This window comes from Leiobunum rupestre, chromosome 1 (assembly GCF_980474605.1).
Source record: "Leiobunum rupestre chromosome 1, qqLeiRupe1.1.hap1, whole genome shotgun sequence".
Lineage (NCBI taxonomy): Eukaryota > Metazoa > Arthropoda > Arachnida > Opiliones > Sclerosomatidae > Leiobunum > Leiobunum rupestre.
Window position 1 is genome coordinate 77,160,882 of NC_143384.1, and position 20,383 is coordinate 77,181,264.

The 20,383-nt window shown below is 36.4% G+C and overlaps 1 protein-coding gene across 1 annotated transcript; it reads left to right on the forward strand.

Moving 5' to 3' along the window:
* Nucleotides 1-6,402: 6,402 nt before the first annotated feature.
* Nucleotides 6,403-8,264, forward strand: LOC149966673 (uncharacterized). The gene is made up of 5 exons (XM_090167570.1): nt 6,403-6,447; nt 7,134-7,237; nt 7,293-7,539; nt 7,604-7,817; nt 7,996-8,264. Exons 1-5 carry the CDS (start codon nt 6,403-6,405, stop codon nt 8,262-8,264), a joined length of 879 nt encoding a protein of 292 aa, XP_090023696.1.
* The last annotated feature ends 12,119 nt before the right edge of the window (nt 8,265-20,383 follow it).

Consider the following 20,383-nt stretch of genomic DNA (forward strand, 5'->3'; position numbering starts at 1 on the left):
TTGTGACTAGCTCGCTTAAAGTCAACGACAATAAAATAAATATTAGGAGCAACGGGACAAAAATGGAAGAAAAGTCTATATCAGAAGTTTCAACAGACTTGAATTGACTATACAGGGTATCCGGAATTGCTCTGACTCGGCACTTTGCTCAAAAACTACATGAGTTAGAGTGGCAAAATTTTGAGGGTATTATTTTTTATATCGAAACACTGTACAAAATTTTCAAAAACAAATCGGAAAATATTTTCACATTTTAAAATTTATATTGTGTAGGGAAAATACTAGAAGAAAACCTTCAATGAGAGCATTATCGAAAAAAAATCGTTTCGTTGAAAAAACCAAGAGGGCAACAGTTTTTAGAGTTTTGTACGTAAATGTACAAAATGGCTTAAATGGAAAAAATTCTTGAACAAAACGATATTTTTATACGATTTAGTATAGTTACAGTAGAAAATAAGCTTTTGATATCGTCCACAAGTTGTCAACTAAAGAACTATTGTTTCTGATGCTGTGTACATTGTACAGCAAAGCGAAGACAACGAAAAAAGAATCTCAAATTTTATGTGGTAAGACCAGGTGGAATTTTTTAGTTACACTTAATTGTATAAACCATAATTAAATACTTTAATCTAATCATTGTATTATTTATAAAACGTATCCCGCATGCAAACTTTCACCCGCAGGTCAATATTGAAATTAATTATAATTAATTCATTATGGATATCAATTTCATATCTGTTCTCATCAATATTCTGAAACCGAAATAGTAATCGAAAAAGCATGGTGATCGAAAATGTACCATTTACTTATTAACTTCGAATCCACAAATAATCGTGAGACTTAGTTAGTGTGCCTTTAAAATTCGTGATATGAATCGTCTCGGATAGCGTATTACTTTTCTGTGTTAATCCGTTTAACTCTAAATTATAATTTTTATTTATATCCTAAATGAGGAATTTATTTTCTACTTTAAATAAAGATATTAATTTCTACTCAAAATTAGGAAAATAATTTAGTTTTATCCCAACATAATTTAATTTACATAATTTGAACGCCATTTGGTTTATTCCAGAAATTGCTACCTCTTTTATTTAAGGTATTACGTTTAACTTTACCAGAAAATATCCCAAAGAAAAATAACCATTAACAGATTTGTAAAATATTTTGGGCATTGCAAGAATTAATAATGTGGGAAAATAATAAAATGATCCTTTTTTGTTGAGAACAATTATCACAACTTCCTTTGTATACCTGTATGGACGGTTTTTATGTAAATAACTCATCAAATATAACTATTTTTAATAGTTAACGAAATATCAATTTACAGAAACAATGTGCTGCGTAAAAATTTTATATTATGAGATTGGTCTCATCCAATAACGCGCCAATATGGTTTAATTAAAATTAACTAACTGACCTCAGCTCGAACATTTCGTAGTTAAAAAAATCTTCTTTGTCATCAGTTTTGTTAAGACGTTCCGCTAGCTCCACTTGAAAAATATTCATCTTCTGTAGTTGGTCATTCACTTATGCTTAACTTTGAAATATATTTGAATTTGAAATAGCGTCTTAATTTCCGGTGGATTTTTTGTCAGTTGATCAACTCTTATAAAAACCAAATTAAGAAGTCGGTAATTCAAAATTTTATAAAGCAGTAGTTTGTTTTACCTCATTATTCCCAAAACAGTGTAAAATGATAACATAATTTGGTAACATAAAGCAGTTTCGAACTGAAAAATTAATTTTTGTACCAAAGAATACTGGTATTCTTTCAAATCTAAATCCACAATGAACGAAACGTGAAATATTTAAAAAAATATTTATTTATTTCCAAAAAGCCAAGTGGGAATATATTTAACCATAAGTAACATAATAATCCTAAGAATGACACTTCCTATTGTTTATCTGCTAATTTTCTAACCGAACCTATTTCTAATCTATTATCGTCCTTGGAATTAGTATATTTCTATTTAAGCAAATTTTAGACACTAGGCGGCTCTGTGTTAAAAGAAACTTGGATTGCGCAATAGCTAGTAAACTATGTTAGGTGATAATCTAGATTATTTGTCATACTAATATCAATTATGTTACTTATGATTCAACGGTTAAAGTGTTCAAGAATATTTTTTTTCAATCCCATAAAGGTATAAAGTTCTAATAAGTAAACCACCAGAAATTTTTGAATTTTTTAAACAATCGTTTGTAAGTTTAAAATAACGACGCACTTTAACTTCAATACTAAACTATTCAATTTTAGGACATTTCTATGTTAAACAATAGCCCAGGAAAAAATTAAAAGATTGATATTGAAATACCAGATAGAAATGTTAATATATCATTTATGTTAATGTATTTGAACCATATTTGCCTTCAAAGCAGCTTTCAATAATACTTTAATTTTATCATTCTACATTAGTTATTTAAATTATTTATTCCGTCTGTTATTTAATACTTGCTGGTTGAATGAAATCATTATAAATTCAGGAGGAATATCAGTTTTAAATATGTTCTCATAAATATTCTGGCACCGAAACAGTTATCGAAAAGCCTTACTATATCCCATTGTACCATCGAATTCATACACAACAGTAGCGTAGCCAGGATTTTGGTTCGGGCCGGATATAATTGAAAAAATAAACGAATGTTCAAAAAACAACTTTACGTGGTTAAGCACGCCACATTTCCCATAAATTTTGAACTCAGCTTAATAGCCATTATGAGAATGCCGTAGCTTTACAATTCTTAGAAAATTAGGTCAAGTTGCCGCTGAAGAAAGACTGAAAGCTTCGTTTAAACTAAAGCTTGTTTATCCATGCAGTAACAGTGTATTTTATTTAAAAATATACTGATTAAATTACGCATTTCTACAAAATAGTTATTTACTGATCACTCTGGCTTCGCCAGTGATACACAATCGTTGGTTTGAAATAAGAAAAAGTAATCAATAATATCACTGATTGTCTAAAATAAGTAATAGGTTACTTCGGCTTCACCTTTTTTGGCTATAGGCCCTATAGACAAAAACTCACTTGGCAATGGACTAAGCCATCACTTTGCTTCGCAGCGGGCCCTAGAAATCAACTACCTTGCCAATGTATCTTAGTTAATTTGTAGCTTCGTTATGTGACCTTAATATAATCTCTCTTCGTTTCGGGCCTCACACATCGTCATGTCTAGTATGTATTGTAGTCTGGCAACGGGCCCTAGAAGTCACATGGCTTCGAAATGGACCCTACAGATCATCTAGCCTGAAAAAAAGAGATAGACATCATTTAGCGTCGTTACGGGCCCTAGACATAAAATATCTGAGAAAGGGACTTGGACGTCATATAACACCACATCGCACTCTATGCGTCATCTAGTCTCTCAAACGAAACCTTTTGGAAATGAGCCCTAGAAATAAACTCAATTTGAAACTGGCTGGGTCAACATCTCACTTCAGTGAACCCTAGAAGTCAGGGTCTAAAGTTTCATTCTGGAAGTCATCTAGGCAGGGGCGGCTCCAGACAAATATTTGGGGGGGGGGGGGGCACCGTCGTAGATTTTTTTCAAGACATAAAAAACAGACACTTGTGGATTTGTATACCCATGCACCGTAATACTACTTCCAGTACTAGAAAAGTGGTGTAGGGGAAAGAGGAATACTGGGCCTAGATTTAGGTCAAGAGAGTCCACCCATGGTACTGTAGGTATTAGTGCACCATAGGCATTCTATAAAACCATAAAACTCTATAAAGCTTTTTAGACATTTTTAGAATATTTTTATAAGAAAGCACTTGCATTTGATATTCTAAAGTTCCCATAAAACTTATCGTTTGTCCCTCATATATAGGCCTACTAGGTTTAGTTTCTATGAAAATTACGATGCCATCGTTGAACGGTTGCACTACAACCGTAATTTCATAAATAGGCTTACTAAAATAATTTTATCACTAAGATACTTACTTACCATAATCGCATACGTGCACCCAAACAAGTTGAAGCAGCGACAAAAACCTCGTGTAGTTATAAATTGTAATTATAAAGTAACAATAACATTTCCTGAAGTTTAATAAAAAAACACAATGTATCGTACATTTTCCATTGGCCTGGCTCGCGCCCTTGCCTCCTCTAGAAGAAGGAATGGAAACGGCCGTCAACGCCTCGCCGTTAAGCGCTGCAGCTGCCGCGGTCTTGAAATTTATCTTCGAATACGGGTCTCGACTTTCCAGAAGTGAGTCAGTGACTCGGCCTGCAGCTGCAAGAACTTTAGCATATAGGTGACGGTCGAAGTTCCGCTGTTAAAGCTCTGACAAATTTATCTCCTCAGGTATACGTTACGTAGCTCTTCTGTAGCTGCAGTATCTCTTGCATGTAAAAGACCGTGACGGCATGTAAACAGGAAGCTGTATTGATTTCTTACACGTATATTAAAATGATACTCATCGTAAATATCAACTATTTGGGGGGGCATGGCCCCATCCCCCTCCCGGGAGCCGCCCCTGATCTAGGGTAGTTAAAAAAAATACCCTGACAAGCCAAAGTTTAAGTCTCGCTACTTTACCCCTCGCTACTTTACCCCTCACTCGGCTTTGGTTTCATTTTTTCTAGGAAGAGGGTCGAGAAAGCGCAATCGCATTTGGGTAGTTCTGAAAAATCCTTAAAATAGGCCCTGCTTGGCGTCATCTAGTCTGGTGAACCACCCTAAGCAGTATTTAGTATCCTAACGAGCCTTAAATATAATTTAGCCTGGAAACAGGCCCAAGACCACATCTAGCCAGGCAATGGGCCCTATAGACGTCATCTAGCCTGGAAATGGGCTGTAGGCGTCATCTAGCCTGGAAACGGGTCGGCTATGTTATCTAGTCTGGCATTGGACCCTAAAAGTCAGCTAGCCTGGCAACGGGCCATAGACATCACCAACCTTGGTTTCGGGCCCTATAAATAAACATGCTCAAACCACAGACAACATTTAGCTTCGCTACACTCATATTGACATATTCTATGCTCACATTGTACTGTAGACATTATTTAACTTCAGCAAAAAGAGACTTGTTTTCTACTGAAAATCACCATGAGGGTGATTTTTAGTTTTAAGTTCTGGGTCGTTCCGCGGGTTCAAACCATCATGATCTACATCATTCGGATTATCAAAAATGACCAACCCTTCGAAAATTTTGTCTAATGATACCTTAAATGTTGAAAATCTCACCAATAAGCAAGTCAGCCAAACCACAATATAAGTTGCACATCGACAAAGAAATAAATTAAATTTGTTCAAATGGAAATTTTTCTCCGAATGGTTTTCATATACTACCTAATGATTTATAAGTTACATTTATTACCTTCATGGTTTCAGAGATGTATATTATTCCCAAATTAATGTTTCTCAGGGCCCAAATGAGAATAGCGACCGAAAAAGACATTTGTAGCTGCAGTATCGTTTATACTTGGCACCTCAGCGGTTGCTGAGAAAACAAAGCTTCAAGTTTAAGGGTGTCTGAGGCTTCAAACAAGTATCGCGATCGAATGAGATTTTAACACCCCATTGATTGACGTTCCGTTTATATTTGTTTTCCTTATTTGTTGCTCGGATTACAAGGACACAATTAAACGGGCCCCTGAGGTCCCAAAAGGGTATCGCGATCGAATGCGTTTTTAACACCTTATTTATTGACCATCATTTGTAGGTGCGTAATCATTTATATTTTTAAATGATAAAATCCACTTTCATGATACATTTTATCGTTATAATCTATTTACTATTCTAAAACTGTTTGTCATTATTTTATTATGCTCACTGGTACCAGTTTGCATATAGAAAATGTGTCTTATTCCATTTGTTATTTGATTGTATCATTGTATCAAAAACAACCAGCTGGTCTGTCTGGTTACCATAGAGATCTATTTATTTTCCAACATCATGTCACGTGGATTTATTTTTTGGTAATATATTTTCATGAAGCGTTTAGTTTTTTAGTGTATTTTGTTTGTACGTGTCTTAAACTCGTTGATTGCTTGACCTTACCCGCAATGATTATACTCCCTTTAAGTGCTAGAGGCGTAAGAATTACTTTTCCGATTGTAATTGCAAATGAAAAGCAAGGCACTGGAACTCACGCATTCAAAACCTTGGTGCTGTTCCATCTAACATATCTTTGGAACTGATTCATCTTTTATTATTTTGTTTTATTTTGAAAAAATATCAGGCCTTTTAGCGTTAAAGTAAAAATAAGAAACTCAAACAAATTTTAGCTACTTTTTAAAATGTACCGTTGGGCGAGTTTAAAATGTTTATTACTCACGAACAAGTGCCTCGCTGCTTACGTGGAATAATAACTACTCCATTAAAAAATCGATGCTAAGTGTACAAACTCGGAAATTCGAAGCGAGACACAAGAGTTGGTCGATTTGTATCGAATGATGAAGTTTAATTATTCTGGGCCCGTCAATGTTGTTGTGTCCGAGGTGAGTAAAAAAATCCTAAAGGGCTTTAAAAGAAATGCTTCCCATTTCTTTCTGATCAAATCAAATCTGTTCGCCTTTCTAATTTTCTTAACTAATTTAACCGAGTTAAAATATTAGGTATTCGGGTAATAATAAAAACATTTACATACAGGGTTTTTATTTTAGGTTTAAGTTATTTTAAAAAAAGACTTACCTCACGTGAAGGTTTTGAAAATGTAAAACCTACTTTCTGTTTTGATATATCGGATAAGAATCAGCTTATAAATTCGGTTACATAAAATGGATGATTTTTATTTGTATCTGTGTATTCGGATAACTATAAACCAGCTAACAGACATCTGCAGATGGTTTTAAAATGGGTTAATGTAATTTTGGCACAGACAAAATAATGGATAACCTGTCGCGGTTGGAAGCGCTATTTAAAAATTAAATTTAGTTAAGCTTTCAAACAAATTCTCGGGGGCTCTTCACTTTCTTAATATCTGTACACCGATTACGGGCATTTGAAGTTGTGAACAGTATTTGGTTTACCCAAATTTGTAATCAGTGACGTAATTACTTAAGTAAAATCAAAGCTACAAGCTTTAACACCGATTTCGATGAGGGATCAAACCATCTAGATTTTTTAATACGTTGAATGCTACCGTTAAAAACATTTCGGTAATTGTTCATATATTTTGTTCAAGTGGAAACCATGGTGCGAAGTTATCAAGGGCGAACGGGGCCATTTGCAGATTAAAGGTGTCATGGATGACGTTATTAATTACATTTTCAAATCCCTGGCCATAACGTAAGCAGTATATTTTTGACACATCAATTGTTGTAAATTTCGAAGAATTTCACAGATTTAAGTATACATTGCCACCGGACAAAAAATGGGGAACGAAGATAAAGAATGCTACTTGGTCAGGCATTGTTGGGTGTCTTGCTCGAGAGGAAGCTGATGTCACCACGGGACCATTGGTCATCACTCAAGAACGATTTAAAGTGATTCGCTTCAGTTCAGTCCTGTACACCGACCCCTTGGAAATACTAAGCACAATTACGCTACAGAAACACAAGTTCAATTTTATGACTCTATTAGGGGATTGGGTATGTCTGTAAGATTAGCAACTTTGAAACATTGTCATTATATTCTTTATTACTTTCCCACCAGGATTGGATTAGGTCCCTGTGCGCCGTTTACATTTTAGTGGTCGTCTTCGGTTGCGTCTCAGAGTTACTCTTGCTATCAATGAGAAAAGCCATAAGGTCTGATCAACAATCAATTCTCTTTGGCAACTTACTGAAAAAATACGCCATGATCTTCTATAGACCTTTGGTATCCCAATGTAAAGCAACTTGTTCACTTAAGCCCTGTTTTAAACGAGGTAAATGGTCGCATAGACCATTCATTAAGCACGAGACCAATCGAATACGCTCATACGATATCGATTCGGTAACGAAAAAGTCTAAAAGTTACCCAAGTAAATGGAGTATTGATCTTTTTACCTCGTCTGAACAGGCACATCTCCCTCCACAAGTAACTTTTCTTTTTTTAAACGCTAGATATTCCGACTAAATTCACTCATGTCAGCCAAAGAATGGTCGTTGCAGTTTGGACATTGTCCGTTGTTTTAGCGGTGACTCCAACCTTTGTCAGCAACACTGTCTCGAAGTTGAGTGTTCTGGATGTTATCAAAATAGACTGTTTCGAAGACCTTCTGCGCCACGACGCAATCAAGCCTTATATAAAAGGCGGAGGATATTTGCAACGCCTGTTTGAAGTCAGTCTAACTAAGGACTTTTTGGTACTCACCAAATTACCCATCTTCTAGTAGTCAGGAAGAATATAAAATATACAAATTATTTATCCTCTACATTTTAAATGGTTTTAACTTAAATTTGGTGCCGGGAGTAGTGGCGTACTCCTGTAAAGGAGGCAAAGTTTGTGGATGGGCGTGTGAGGACGACCACCAATCCCCCAACGGGTGATCGGAATACTTCCGCCACGGGTGTCCCCAACCCTGTCCCCACGTATCCCCCGTTTGGCGTGGCCATTACACTTATCTCACCTTGATTTATCAGTTATTGTGTGCTGGTGTCTAAGGCCCTGGGTCAACACCGATTGGTGTATCTCAAAAAAAGAAGAAAAAAAACATAATTTTTAAGTAGTCAGCCTGACTAGTGAGTCTCCTATCTTAGTTTATTTCAGTAGTCACTGACTAGTGGGGGTAAAAATGAGGGTGTGTGTAAAAACAACACTTTGGCCGATCACAATTTATTTAAATAAAATGGGATTGATCAATGATTCATTTATGATACGCCATATTCACCATTATTTATGAATATTTCGGTAAATTTTCCACTAGTCAAATCGATTAATAAGCCCCAGATTTCGATTAATTTAAGTAGTCAGTGAATTAATTTTAGTAGTCAGTGAATTTATTTTAGTAGTCAAATGCCGTGACTAGTGCGTCCAACCTTGATTGCAACAACTCTTACACATTTGGCTTCAAGCCAGTGGCTACAGCAAGAGCCTGTAAGGCAGTTTCACCAATTGGCAAATAGTTATAAAACACAAAAATGAGTTACAGTCGAGATATATAAACGCAAAAAATAAACTCAATCAATAACTTAAGGCTTAGAATACATTTCCAGTAAAATTAATAATAGTAAGTGAACTTATACAAATTAATATCCCGATTGGCTGAGCACCAGACCGTAAAGGTCAGCGGGTACCGTTTATTCGGTATAGAGATCGGCAGTACAGGCTCCCTTAAAACCTACAAACGCTTGTTACCATTTTTATATAAGGTGGCGTTGCTTACTTCATTTTAACCGTCACCTAGTAGCAACAATCACAAGGAGAACGCGACTAGCCTTTAAACACGCTAACGCAGTTTTGTGTACAAATTTCATTGGACGAGCCTTTACGCTGAACGTTTTACGGGCGGAGGCAAGACAATTTCAGAATTTTCCCCTTCCGACGTCAGCAGGCGCTTAAGCGTCTAACCAATGAAAACTGTACACAAGAAAATCCACGACTTTTGACGGGTTGCGTTCTCCTGGTGTGGAGTGCTGTGTTTATTGCTCTTAGCCGTCACTTATGGTTAAAAAGTGAAGTAACTTTGTAATGCCAAATATTTAAGTTTTATATATTCGTAATGCCAAATATTTAAGTTTTATATATTCGTAATGCCAAATATTTAAGTTTTATATATTCACAATCAATGAGTTTAACTAAGTATATATTCCCCAGTTATATTATTTTTAGCTTAGAAATGCAGTAGTTCTTATGAAACATTTGTTTCCTATTTTCGTTTTTTTTACAAACCATCAATCGTCATGTGTGGACGCTGGTCGCCCCCATGACGGTTGAAAGGTTTACAATCAGCGCTCTGCTCGCTCGCCTCAAGGCGTGTTGGCAGGGTCGCCTTTAAATTGGTTTAGAGGGCTAATGGCCATGGGCCTTTACTCCCCGTTCTCGCTTTTGACATTGTTCCGCACGTGTCTCCACTCTTGGGGCTTTATAAGAATCCGTCCCTGTTTCTTACCTTCGTTTCCTTTTTACTTATTTACAATGAAAATAACTATTGAAGTTTGCAAGAAATCCAGTATAATTCTAAGAACACATGTGTGTTTGTTTTCTTTGAAAGTTCGTATTTTTAACCTACCTTACAATCTTAAGAACATGTGTCCAATTAAACTTGTTTTTGTTGTAAATTTACCATGTGTGTTGCGCTTTGCTAAGTGCGGAAGTTTTATAACTTGCATGCGCGCGTTTCCGACCTTTGACCCGGGGGGTCACCAAGTTTGGTGTCCCCTGGTATTCTAAGTTTCTGCCAATAAGATATTCCAATAAAAAACTAAAGAAACTGATTGGCGAACACAAACCGACCCGGATGAAGAGGTCACGTGACCCTCGAGTAAAAACTCGGTGTCCGCGTTTTTGGAAGGCAGAATTGAAATCTTAACGAAGTTGAGAAAAGGTCCAACTCTAGAGAGACCAAAACAGCCTCGTGAGTGACTTCACATATGATGGTGTGAGTAATTCAAATTTGTTTAGTCAATCATCTATTCGGTACCGATGATTCGCGTTATACGCGACGGTATAAGTGATCGACACGAAACCGATGATTCGCGTTATACGCGACGGTATAAGTGATCGACACGAAACCGATGATTCGCGTTATACGCGACGGCATAAGTTATCGAAATAAAGAAGGTCCAGAATACATCTAAATTGTGCGCGCACCCCGCTCGTGCCACCCTCTTAGGAGAAGCCAGGCGTTGGACACCACACTCAAAATCTTAAGTATCGTTTTATTAGTAGGGCCCTATGGGCTTCATTTTAAGGGAATTCCCAGATACACCCTAGCTGGTGTTTGAATTATGAAATGTTTTGTTTTTGTTTAATTTGTTGTTATTGGTCAACCGTATATCCGGTAAATGTTAATTTTTGTGTTTAACTTTATCAATGTTTATTTTAAAATTAAATCTATCTTGCAAACTTCAATCTATTCTCTTTACCTCTAACTAGTAAGCATACCCCTAGACACTTACTCCTAAATTTAGTATGTCTCTCGCTAACGCCAATAGTGAAGTTACGCGAGTTCCCCGGGACAGAGTCAATTGCTGATGGGTTTTCAACTATGGTTTTAGCCCTGGTGGTAAAGCACGTCACAACTTACGTCACTTTTAATCGTGATTGCGCAGAATCTGTTATGCCAATTTTATCTTGCTAAGAAAATTCAAAAACACCAAAGCTTGGACAACCAATTTATTTTTTATGTTTAATCTGTTTATACGTACACTTGCTGTTAATCAATCAGTTATCGGAATTAAGCCAAGTGCGTCGACTGAGGCGTAAGCTGCGCATGACTGAGAACAATTACGACCAATTTATTTCGGAACAAGTGACGAAGGGACACGTGGCTTTGATAGACTATGGCGCCCTGGTTCGCAACGCCATCTCGAAATATTTCCAAGACAATCGCTCGTGCAAATTCCACAAGGGCAGTGAGTCAAGCGTCACCGACAATTTCGCACTGGGGTTGAAAAAGTCTACTCCTGGCGATTTACTAGAAGCGGTAACAAAAAGGTAGGAAAAATACACTATTGTTGCCGTGGACAAAGGATTGAATCGAATACCGCCGGTTGTTTTTTTAATTAATGTGTGAAGACTACATATATTTTAGTCTATATTTTTGGATATGTTGAAACCATATAGTACCATTGGACCAACATTCCTAATCGACCGACACATTTCATAAGACGATTTAACGGCAAACGATAAGAGTCTTTAAACCTAACAGTTTTCGAGACAGTTTTTGAAAGATCTTGAGGACATGGTTCAAGGTCATCGAGTTTGGTTTCATCTAATGACCCCTGCTTGTGATGTACGATCTGAAAATATAAAATTCCTCGGAAAAATAGCTTTTCAATTATTAACTCTCGATCATTTTAAGTGGACCCCCCTGTATACAGGGTGTTTTGAATTGCTCTGACTGGGTATTTTTTTCAAGAACTGTAAGAGATAGAGTTGCGAAATTATCAGAGTATTATATCTAGTGTGGGATCGCTTTAAATCCTATATTTCTGAAAAATCAGAACCAATTTTGGGTTTTTGTAAAAGATATTTTTTTACCGGTAGGTGCTAGAAAAAACGTTTCAATGATAAAGTTGTAGAGTGCTGTCGAAAATGTTCAAAGAAATTAGTTTCATTGGAAAAGAACACTTGTTCACAAAGATATGAGCTGATGAAAAAAAGATGTCCATAGGGGCCAATAGCCTTCGCATTTTTGTACGTAAATGATAGAAATGACTGAAAGATTTAATTGAACATTTTATTCGAATAAACATAAGAATTTTACAAGTGAGGTTCTACATGTTTGGGCACGATGTTTTGAAACGAGCGTCTGATCAAATCAGGAGTGGCAGGTTCGAAGGCTGCAATGATTCGGTGACACAAATCTTCGATGTTCTCAACGGCCGTCACGTACACTTGTGCTTTCATGAACCCCCACAAGAAAAAGTCCATCGGAGTTAGGTCCGGAGACTTCGCAGGCCATCGAACGTTCCTGCCAACCCAACGCTGAGAGAACTCGTTGTTAAGATGCTCCGCTACTCATCTAGGTACGTGGGGTGGTGCGCCGTCATGTTGGTACCACATCTGTCTGTAAGCTTCCAGCGGAATATCTTCTAAAGCGACTGCTATTTCATTCCGCAAAAGCGACAAGTAGCGTTGTCCATTAAGACGAGCTGGGAGGAAAAATTGGCCAATAACTCGATCCCCGAGCAAACCCGCCCAAACATTCAGTCGGAGTTGTTGTTGATGATGGTGAGGAAAACCCCAGTGAGGATTTTCATCGCGCCACATGTGGGTGTTTTGATGGTTGAAAGGCCCATCTCTACCAAAGGAACACTCGTCGGTCACCAGTATATGATTGATGAAATTTGGGTTCTCATCAGACATGGTTATTAGCCAGTTGCAGAAATTAAAACTACGTTCCATATCTCCTACGTGGAGGGTCGTTCGATACGGATGGAAGTTGTGATTGTGAAGAGTGGTCCACACATAGTTCGTCGATAGTCCGAGATCATCGCTTGCACCTCTGACGCTTGCTCGAGAATACGCAACAAAATAGGTTAGAACGGTGTTTTCCATGTTGATGTTTTGACACCTGGTCCACGAAACCTGGGATATACGTTCCCGTAAGTCAATGTCACGAGCCGCTCTAAGAACGGTGCTGTGGCTTGGTCTTCTATCTGTATATCGAACGGTGGACAATTCACTAACCCTATGCGCGTTACGATTGACTTCACCATAAAATAACTCGACCATAAAAGCACGCTGATCACGAAAATAATTTAGTGGCATGTTGATTAGACTCAATAATCGTTAGAGTATGGTTGAAAACTAAGAGATTTCACATTAAATACTAATTGAAAACTTGACCTACTGATACGTTTCTAGGCCTACTTTTGGCCTAAATTGGCGTTTTGGTAAATTACATGTACTTTTTTTAAGGAATTTAATCTGTTAACGTGATTTCTTTAAATTCACGTACAAAAATGCGAGGGCTATTGGCCGCTATGGACAGCTTGGTTTTTCATCAGCTCATATCTTCGTGAAAAAGTGTTCTTTTCCAATGAAACCAATTTCATTAAACATTTTTGACAGCACTCTACAACTTTCTCATTGAAACGTTTTTTTCTAGCACCTACCGGTGAAAAAATATCTTTTGCAAAAACCAGAAATTATTTCAGATTTTTCTTAAATAATTTAGGATTTAAAGCGACCCCACACTACAAATAATACCCTGAAAATTTCGCAACTCTATCTCTTGCAGTTTCTGAATAAAATGGCCAGTCAGAGCAATTCTAAACCTACTGTATGTTATATGTATATTTATTCAAATGTATATTTCAAATTATTAGTCCCTAAATGTAACAGTGTTTAAAATTTGAAGGAAATGGAAAAAAGAGGGTATAACTTTAATAATAATTATAAAATAAGTTATGCTAATACCCAAGGCACCACCTTAGGCCCAAAAAATCGGGCAACTTTTAATGCCATTAATTCAGGTGACCGCGTTACACAAGGGATGGTCAAGCTTCCACCAATACCCAGTCGTGCGCGGAGCTACTGTGTAGAACCTAGTAGAAAACCCTGCCGCGGTCATATATCTGTAAACAGATAATGGTATATACCTCGAAGTAGGATGATAAACTGGAATTTTTAACTTCGCTTTTATACTCCTCAATTGAAGATTAAAATATTAGTGAAATTGTAACAAATTTGTAAACAGTGTAAATATTTTGACCTATATGGTTCCATAGCAAAAAAATGGGAATCCCTGCCGTAGACAACAACTAGATTTATTGAAAGTGTCACAAAACTTATGGGTTAAAAATTAAAGTTACCCCTAAATGACAACTGTACAAGTATAAAGACGTCGGTTTTTTAGATTTCAGCTTTGGATAAATGCAAATTCTATAAAATATTTCATTTCATACTTTACCTTTATTGTAAAAAAAAAACGTTTTCAACGTAATTTCGTAAGTTATTTAATTTTTGATCTAAGGCGGACAAATAAACGTTTTAAACAAGTCATTTTCGTTCGCTCGCTTTGGAGAGGGTCTATTGTGAATATACAAAGGCTAAACGTCGCCACAGATAACTTAAGGCTTTAATGACAAAATATCTTCCCAGGGTGATGACACTGTATGAGAGTGCCATAATCAATTACTGGGTCGACAACTCATCGCCTTACTACAAATATTGCCGTGGAAATGAAGGGAATTTCAAGAACAGAAAAACCGATGCCTTGAAACTGGTCCAAGAATGGAGGATATTCTCGTTTTGGTTCTACGGAAATTGCCTTCTAACCACGGCCAATCTTTTAATGGAACTATTGCATTTCAGATATTTATCAATGATTGAACAGAAAAAAACTGTTTTAAACATGTATTAATGTAGTGCATATAATTTAATCAAAATAAATATAATTACGCTTCAAATAATATAGCATATATTATAAAATAACTAATTACGTTCATGTAATGAATACTATCAACTAATTGTACAACCTCTTCACCACTGAGGGAGATTGAATCCACCTCACGCACTAGCAGTATACTCCTTAGAATCAATTAAATTATAATAGTATTTAAAAAAAATTTAATTATGGTAATTTCTTATTCATTGATTTTTTTTATATTATTAATGAAAAGGGACGGTAGTCCCTATGCAAGGTCCGGTAGAGTAGAGCACCTACCCGGGCACTTGCTATATTATCTCGAGACAGAATGAAGCCGATTTTACCCCCTCGTATCTCAAAAACTATAGGTCGTATCAAAACAAGTGATGTATCGTTTGAAAGGTTACAGGCACGCGACAAACATATACGAATTCCATCGAACAGGGTTGAGGCGACGTTTCGTAGTAATGGGGCAAAGTAAGGCTTAATTTTTCTTCTTTTTCTTCTTCTGAAATTCGGTATACAGTTTCAAATTACGCTCCCATTGTGTCCTGCCAAAGGACAAGTTCATATCTATTATGGTTCTTGAGCTATGGTGACAAATGTACAGTTCAGCAAGTCGGTAACGAAACCATGGAATAATAAACACATAAGAAGTACTAAACCGGATTTTAAAAAAAAAGAATGCAAAAGGGTTGATGGTTGATTCTAGGTGAAAAAGTGGCGCTGTGTTCGAAAAAATAGTCTTAAAGGTTAAAATGCCCGCTATGACGGATATACTAGGAAACTATGTATGCAACATATTTATAGGTGGATTGTAGGTAAAAAGGGGCGCTGAGTTCGATAACAATAGTCTTGCGAGTATCAGGGGGGGGGTTGTCCGCCATAGTGCTTGTCGATAAATATGTCCAGTTTATGACGTTTATGGGAATATAATTACAGATCTTGTCCTAGGGAAATAGATTAAACATTCGAATGCTACTGATTTATAGGTTGTTTCTAATTGAAAGAGGTGCAGTGAGTTCGAAGTGTCTCGCCAGTGTCAGGGTGGGCAGTGTGCCACCAGAGGGCGGTAAACGATGCCAATGAGTAATAAACACAGTTCAAAACGTGTAAAGTTTAATAACAATCGTACAAGCTTATTTATTAACATTAAATAATGAATTAAAGAGCAAAATGACGTCACGTTTTCAAAAAATTAACGTAAACAATATCTAAACGTACACAATGTTGGCGAAAGAGCTAGGCAGTTCTCAATATTTCAAATAGGTGAAAGTTCACTTTCCAATTTTGTTTATAAATATTATTTCCGATTTGTTACCTTTGAAGGTATTATAATAACTTCACTGCTATTGTTATAAACAACAAGTTGGCAAGCTTGCCAAAATACACCTCTCCTCGGAAGAATTGTCCCTAGTGGTATTAAGTTCTCGAGATGACCCTTAAAGACATATCTCCGCAATTCAGAGTTATTTACTAAAAACGTAATCCCGGTTCCATCCCGCCCGGTATAAAATTTCAAATAAATGAGACGAAACAACCGATTTTAATTTATTCAAAATATTATAAATTAAGTAGTTACAACAGCAAGTTAGACGTACTAAAACAATGCACAATTGAATTTAACCATTTTTACAGTACAAGTTTATCAGTTGAATATAAAACGAACCAAATTTTAATGAAAGAAATATCTACAGATGGTATTTGTATTTTTATCGCTTACGAAATACTTGCCGCATCTTTAACACTCATTTTATTTCAACACTCGTAGACTTCCAGTTGACGTTGTGACACATACCGCGTGAAAAAGACCAATACCATCCAATTTACAATATCATATATTGACTCGCACACCCAGGAAATCATTGACTGCGTTAGAAATCGTAGATATCAAAATATCCACACCAAATGTATTTACAAGAAACAAAAACCTTACCATCAACCAAGCACAGAGAGCCACTGGACTAACCGACAGCTCTTAAAGCAATAAATGTTAAATTATCGCCTTTGCATCAACACAACTATATATAGGTCGACAATAAAACCCGTAAATAAATAACAAAAAACTAGCAAAGTGGACCACCCACAGGGTCTACCCTTTAACCCTCTTATCTCGGCTGACTGCGCTAAAAACAAGATTTGACCTTTAAAATTGTATACGTAAAAAATGTAGACTTAGAAAACCATAAGCTGAGTTTATAATTTTCAAAGAAGCGTAACATCTATCGGTGGTTCTGTGGTAGAACATTCGCCTGTCATGCAGAAGGGCTCGGGTTCGAAACCTGGGCGGCGCTTTCGTTTTTAATCAACAGAGAATACGCTACATTAGAATTACTTCGATGCAATAATTTAAATGGAACACGAAATTTCGTTCTATTTAATAAAAACCGAGAGTTAACAAGTGTCGGTGGTTCTGTGGTAGAACGTCCGCCTTTCAAACAGGAGGTCTCGGGTTCAAATCCCGTCCGATGCGATTGCAAAATGATACTAAGACGAGTACCGTAAACAATTGGTGGAAACCCTGCCATTGGAAGTTGAGAGGTTGCCATAACACTCAGCACCCATTCCGTCCCAAAAGTCAGTAAGAAGGAGTTGGAGAATACGCACCCATAACAAACGTAGCGACGGTGGGCGTTAACGAAAAAAAATATTTAATGAAATATAAGATCAATATAATTTATAAATATTTAAAATGATGTAGACTAAATTATAGTACCTAACGTTATAACTTTGTAAAGGACATTCGCCAAAGCTGTCTTTTAGAAAAACACCAAAAATTAACAAGCGTTGGTGGCTGAGTGGCTAGAGTACATATCTTGCACGAAGCAGACCCGGGTTCGATTCCCGGCCGGCAAGTTGATACTAAGACTAATACCGTGTACTATTGGTGGAAACCCTGCCATTGGACGTTGGGAGGATACATAACGCTCAGCACTCGATCCGTCCCAAAGTCATTAAGAAGAAGTTGGAGAGTAAACGCCGATACAAACACAACAGACTCAACATCTACAACAATCATAACACAAATACAACAAACTCAACTACCACAACCATCATAACACGAACTCAACACCCGCAACTATCACAACATGAACTCAACATTCACAACCTACACATAAACATTACAATAAAAATCAAACTGAGTTAAAACTGTCGCGACGGTGAGCGTTGACGAAAAAAGACCATCCAAACCAAACTCATCCGCAAAATAATCCGTTAACGCTGACCGTCACACGGTGGTTTTGCCAACCCTTCGAGAAACTGCGTACGCAGTGATTACCCCTTACCTCAAAAATGTGAATGCGTTCGCAGGCCTGACAGACAGACAGACAGACAGGATGATTGTATAACCCCTCCTAGGGGACTTTGTCCCCTCGGAGAGGTAAAAAGGCGTAAAATCAAACCAAAAACCATTCGGTTAAAAATTGCAAGGTCCTTTTAAACAAAAACTTCACGTTCTATATTACTTTAGGCCATAAAAGTAGTGAAATCAAATAACGGGCAAGATCTGTAATTATATTCCCATAAACGTCATAAACTGGACTTATTTATCGACAAGTGATGTGCTCTGAAGTAATATGCTAGACCTTGCGCGTCCTAAGTGTTTTACTGAGTTAAAATCATTTGTACAACCATAAAACATTTCAAAGAGAATGGCTAATATTAGAATCGCAGTGTATCAAATATACTGTTAAGATCGAAATACATTATCTACTTTGTTTAAATTTACTCTTTTACTTTACAACCTTAATTAAATAAAGCAGACAAGTTGTTGACTGCAGTAACTACGTCAGTGCAGTCAACAACTTGTCTGCTTTCAGTAATTGGCCAGTTTCCATAGTCGCACCACCACCTATCGATAATGTTCAGAAATGTTCGAGTACCACTAGTACGGACAGTTTCAGTAATTTTATCGAGTGTTTTTATTTTGTCTCGGTTGGCCAAGGTGCTACTTTGAGCGAGACAAGAATTAAACCCGTGCGAACGTTTATTTCACTGCCAAGTTATGTTGAATCTGATTATTGAAACTCGTTTACTATGCTTTTAAGGTAAAAGAGTAAATCTAAACAGAGTAGATAATATTTCGATCTAAACAATACATTATATGATCCTATAAATAAAATAAACAAGCCGGGCCACGCTTTTCGAGAACGAAAGAAAACTTTAAAGTCGGGAGGTTGAAATGGTCCCGTGATTAGGTTATGCTGCCATCTACATCGTTTTTAGAAACTAATTCTTGATATTTATGCTTGCCTTTCGACCGCTACGTTGTAAATTTTATGATTTGTTCACTCTTTATACATTCTTAAGAAAACGTTTTATCTTATATTGACCTTTTTCTTTAATTAAATTATTTAACTGATATTGTATCATTAGAATCGTTACAGCTAAGCTTAGAAAACTTGTCTCTCTTAATATTAGCCATTCTCTTTGAAATGTTTTATGGTTGTACAAAGGATTTTAACTCAGTAAAACACTTAGGACGCGCAAGATCTAGCATATTACTTCAGAGCACATCACTTGTCGATAAATAAGTCCAGTTTATGACGTTTATGGGAATATAATTACAGATCTTGCCCGTTATTTGATTTCACTACATTTATGGCCTAAAGTAATATAGGACGTGACGTTTTTGTTTAAAAGGACCTTGCAATTTTTAACCGAATGGTTTTTGGGTGGATCGGTTTTTACAAACTATCCCATAGGTCTTTGTAAGAACTATTTTCAGCTGGTACGTAGTCGCCGCCACTGACACCGTATTGGACATAGTTTAACAACCTTAGGAAGATTAGAAGTTGGCCCATTTTAATAATATATGACAATTTTACCTAGAAATGTATACATTTCTCAAATGAATAAATAAATTTAGGCTACTTTAAAGTTGCGTAAAAAATTTTAAATTTAAATACCGTTTCCTGAAATCACAATATACGTAACTTTATACACCGATCTTAAAAAGATACTTGGATATGTGTTTCAGGCAGCTATACGGTTTTTAGCCAATTCGCACGTGCTCTATGGCGATAATGGAAATTAGTACCATTTGAATTAAAATACATTTGCGCCATCTTTATCCAGATATTTCATCTAAAACCTTGAAATGCACTAAAATTATTTTCCGATTATTCCTCGCAGACCCAATGGTTAAAATAAGAAATCAACAGCAACACAGGATTTGTTTGCGCAACTGAAGCTACGTGTCTTTCAGGTTGCCTTACGTTAACAATTCATTTTTGATCCTGATAATATTGTAAGGTTTTTCAGTGTATATAATTTTAAATTGTTAATGAGCAACTAAATTTTAAATATTTATCCTAAATGACAGGGTAATTGAGATAGTGTTGTAATGGATTTTTCTGTGGTAAAATTACTTTTACGTTTTTAATGCTTAGTGCTCTAATTATTACCAAGTACAAGGTGCGTAAGATTTTGTTTAAAACTATTGAACAGGGTGGGTGATTGAAGCATGT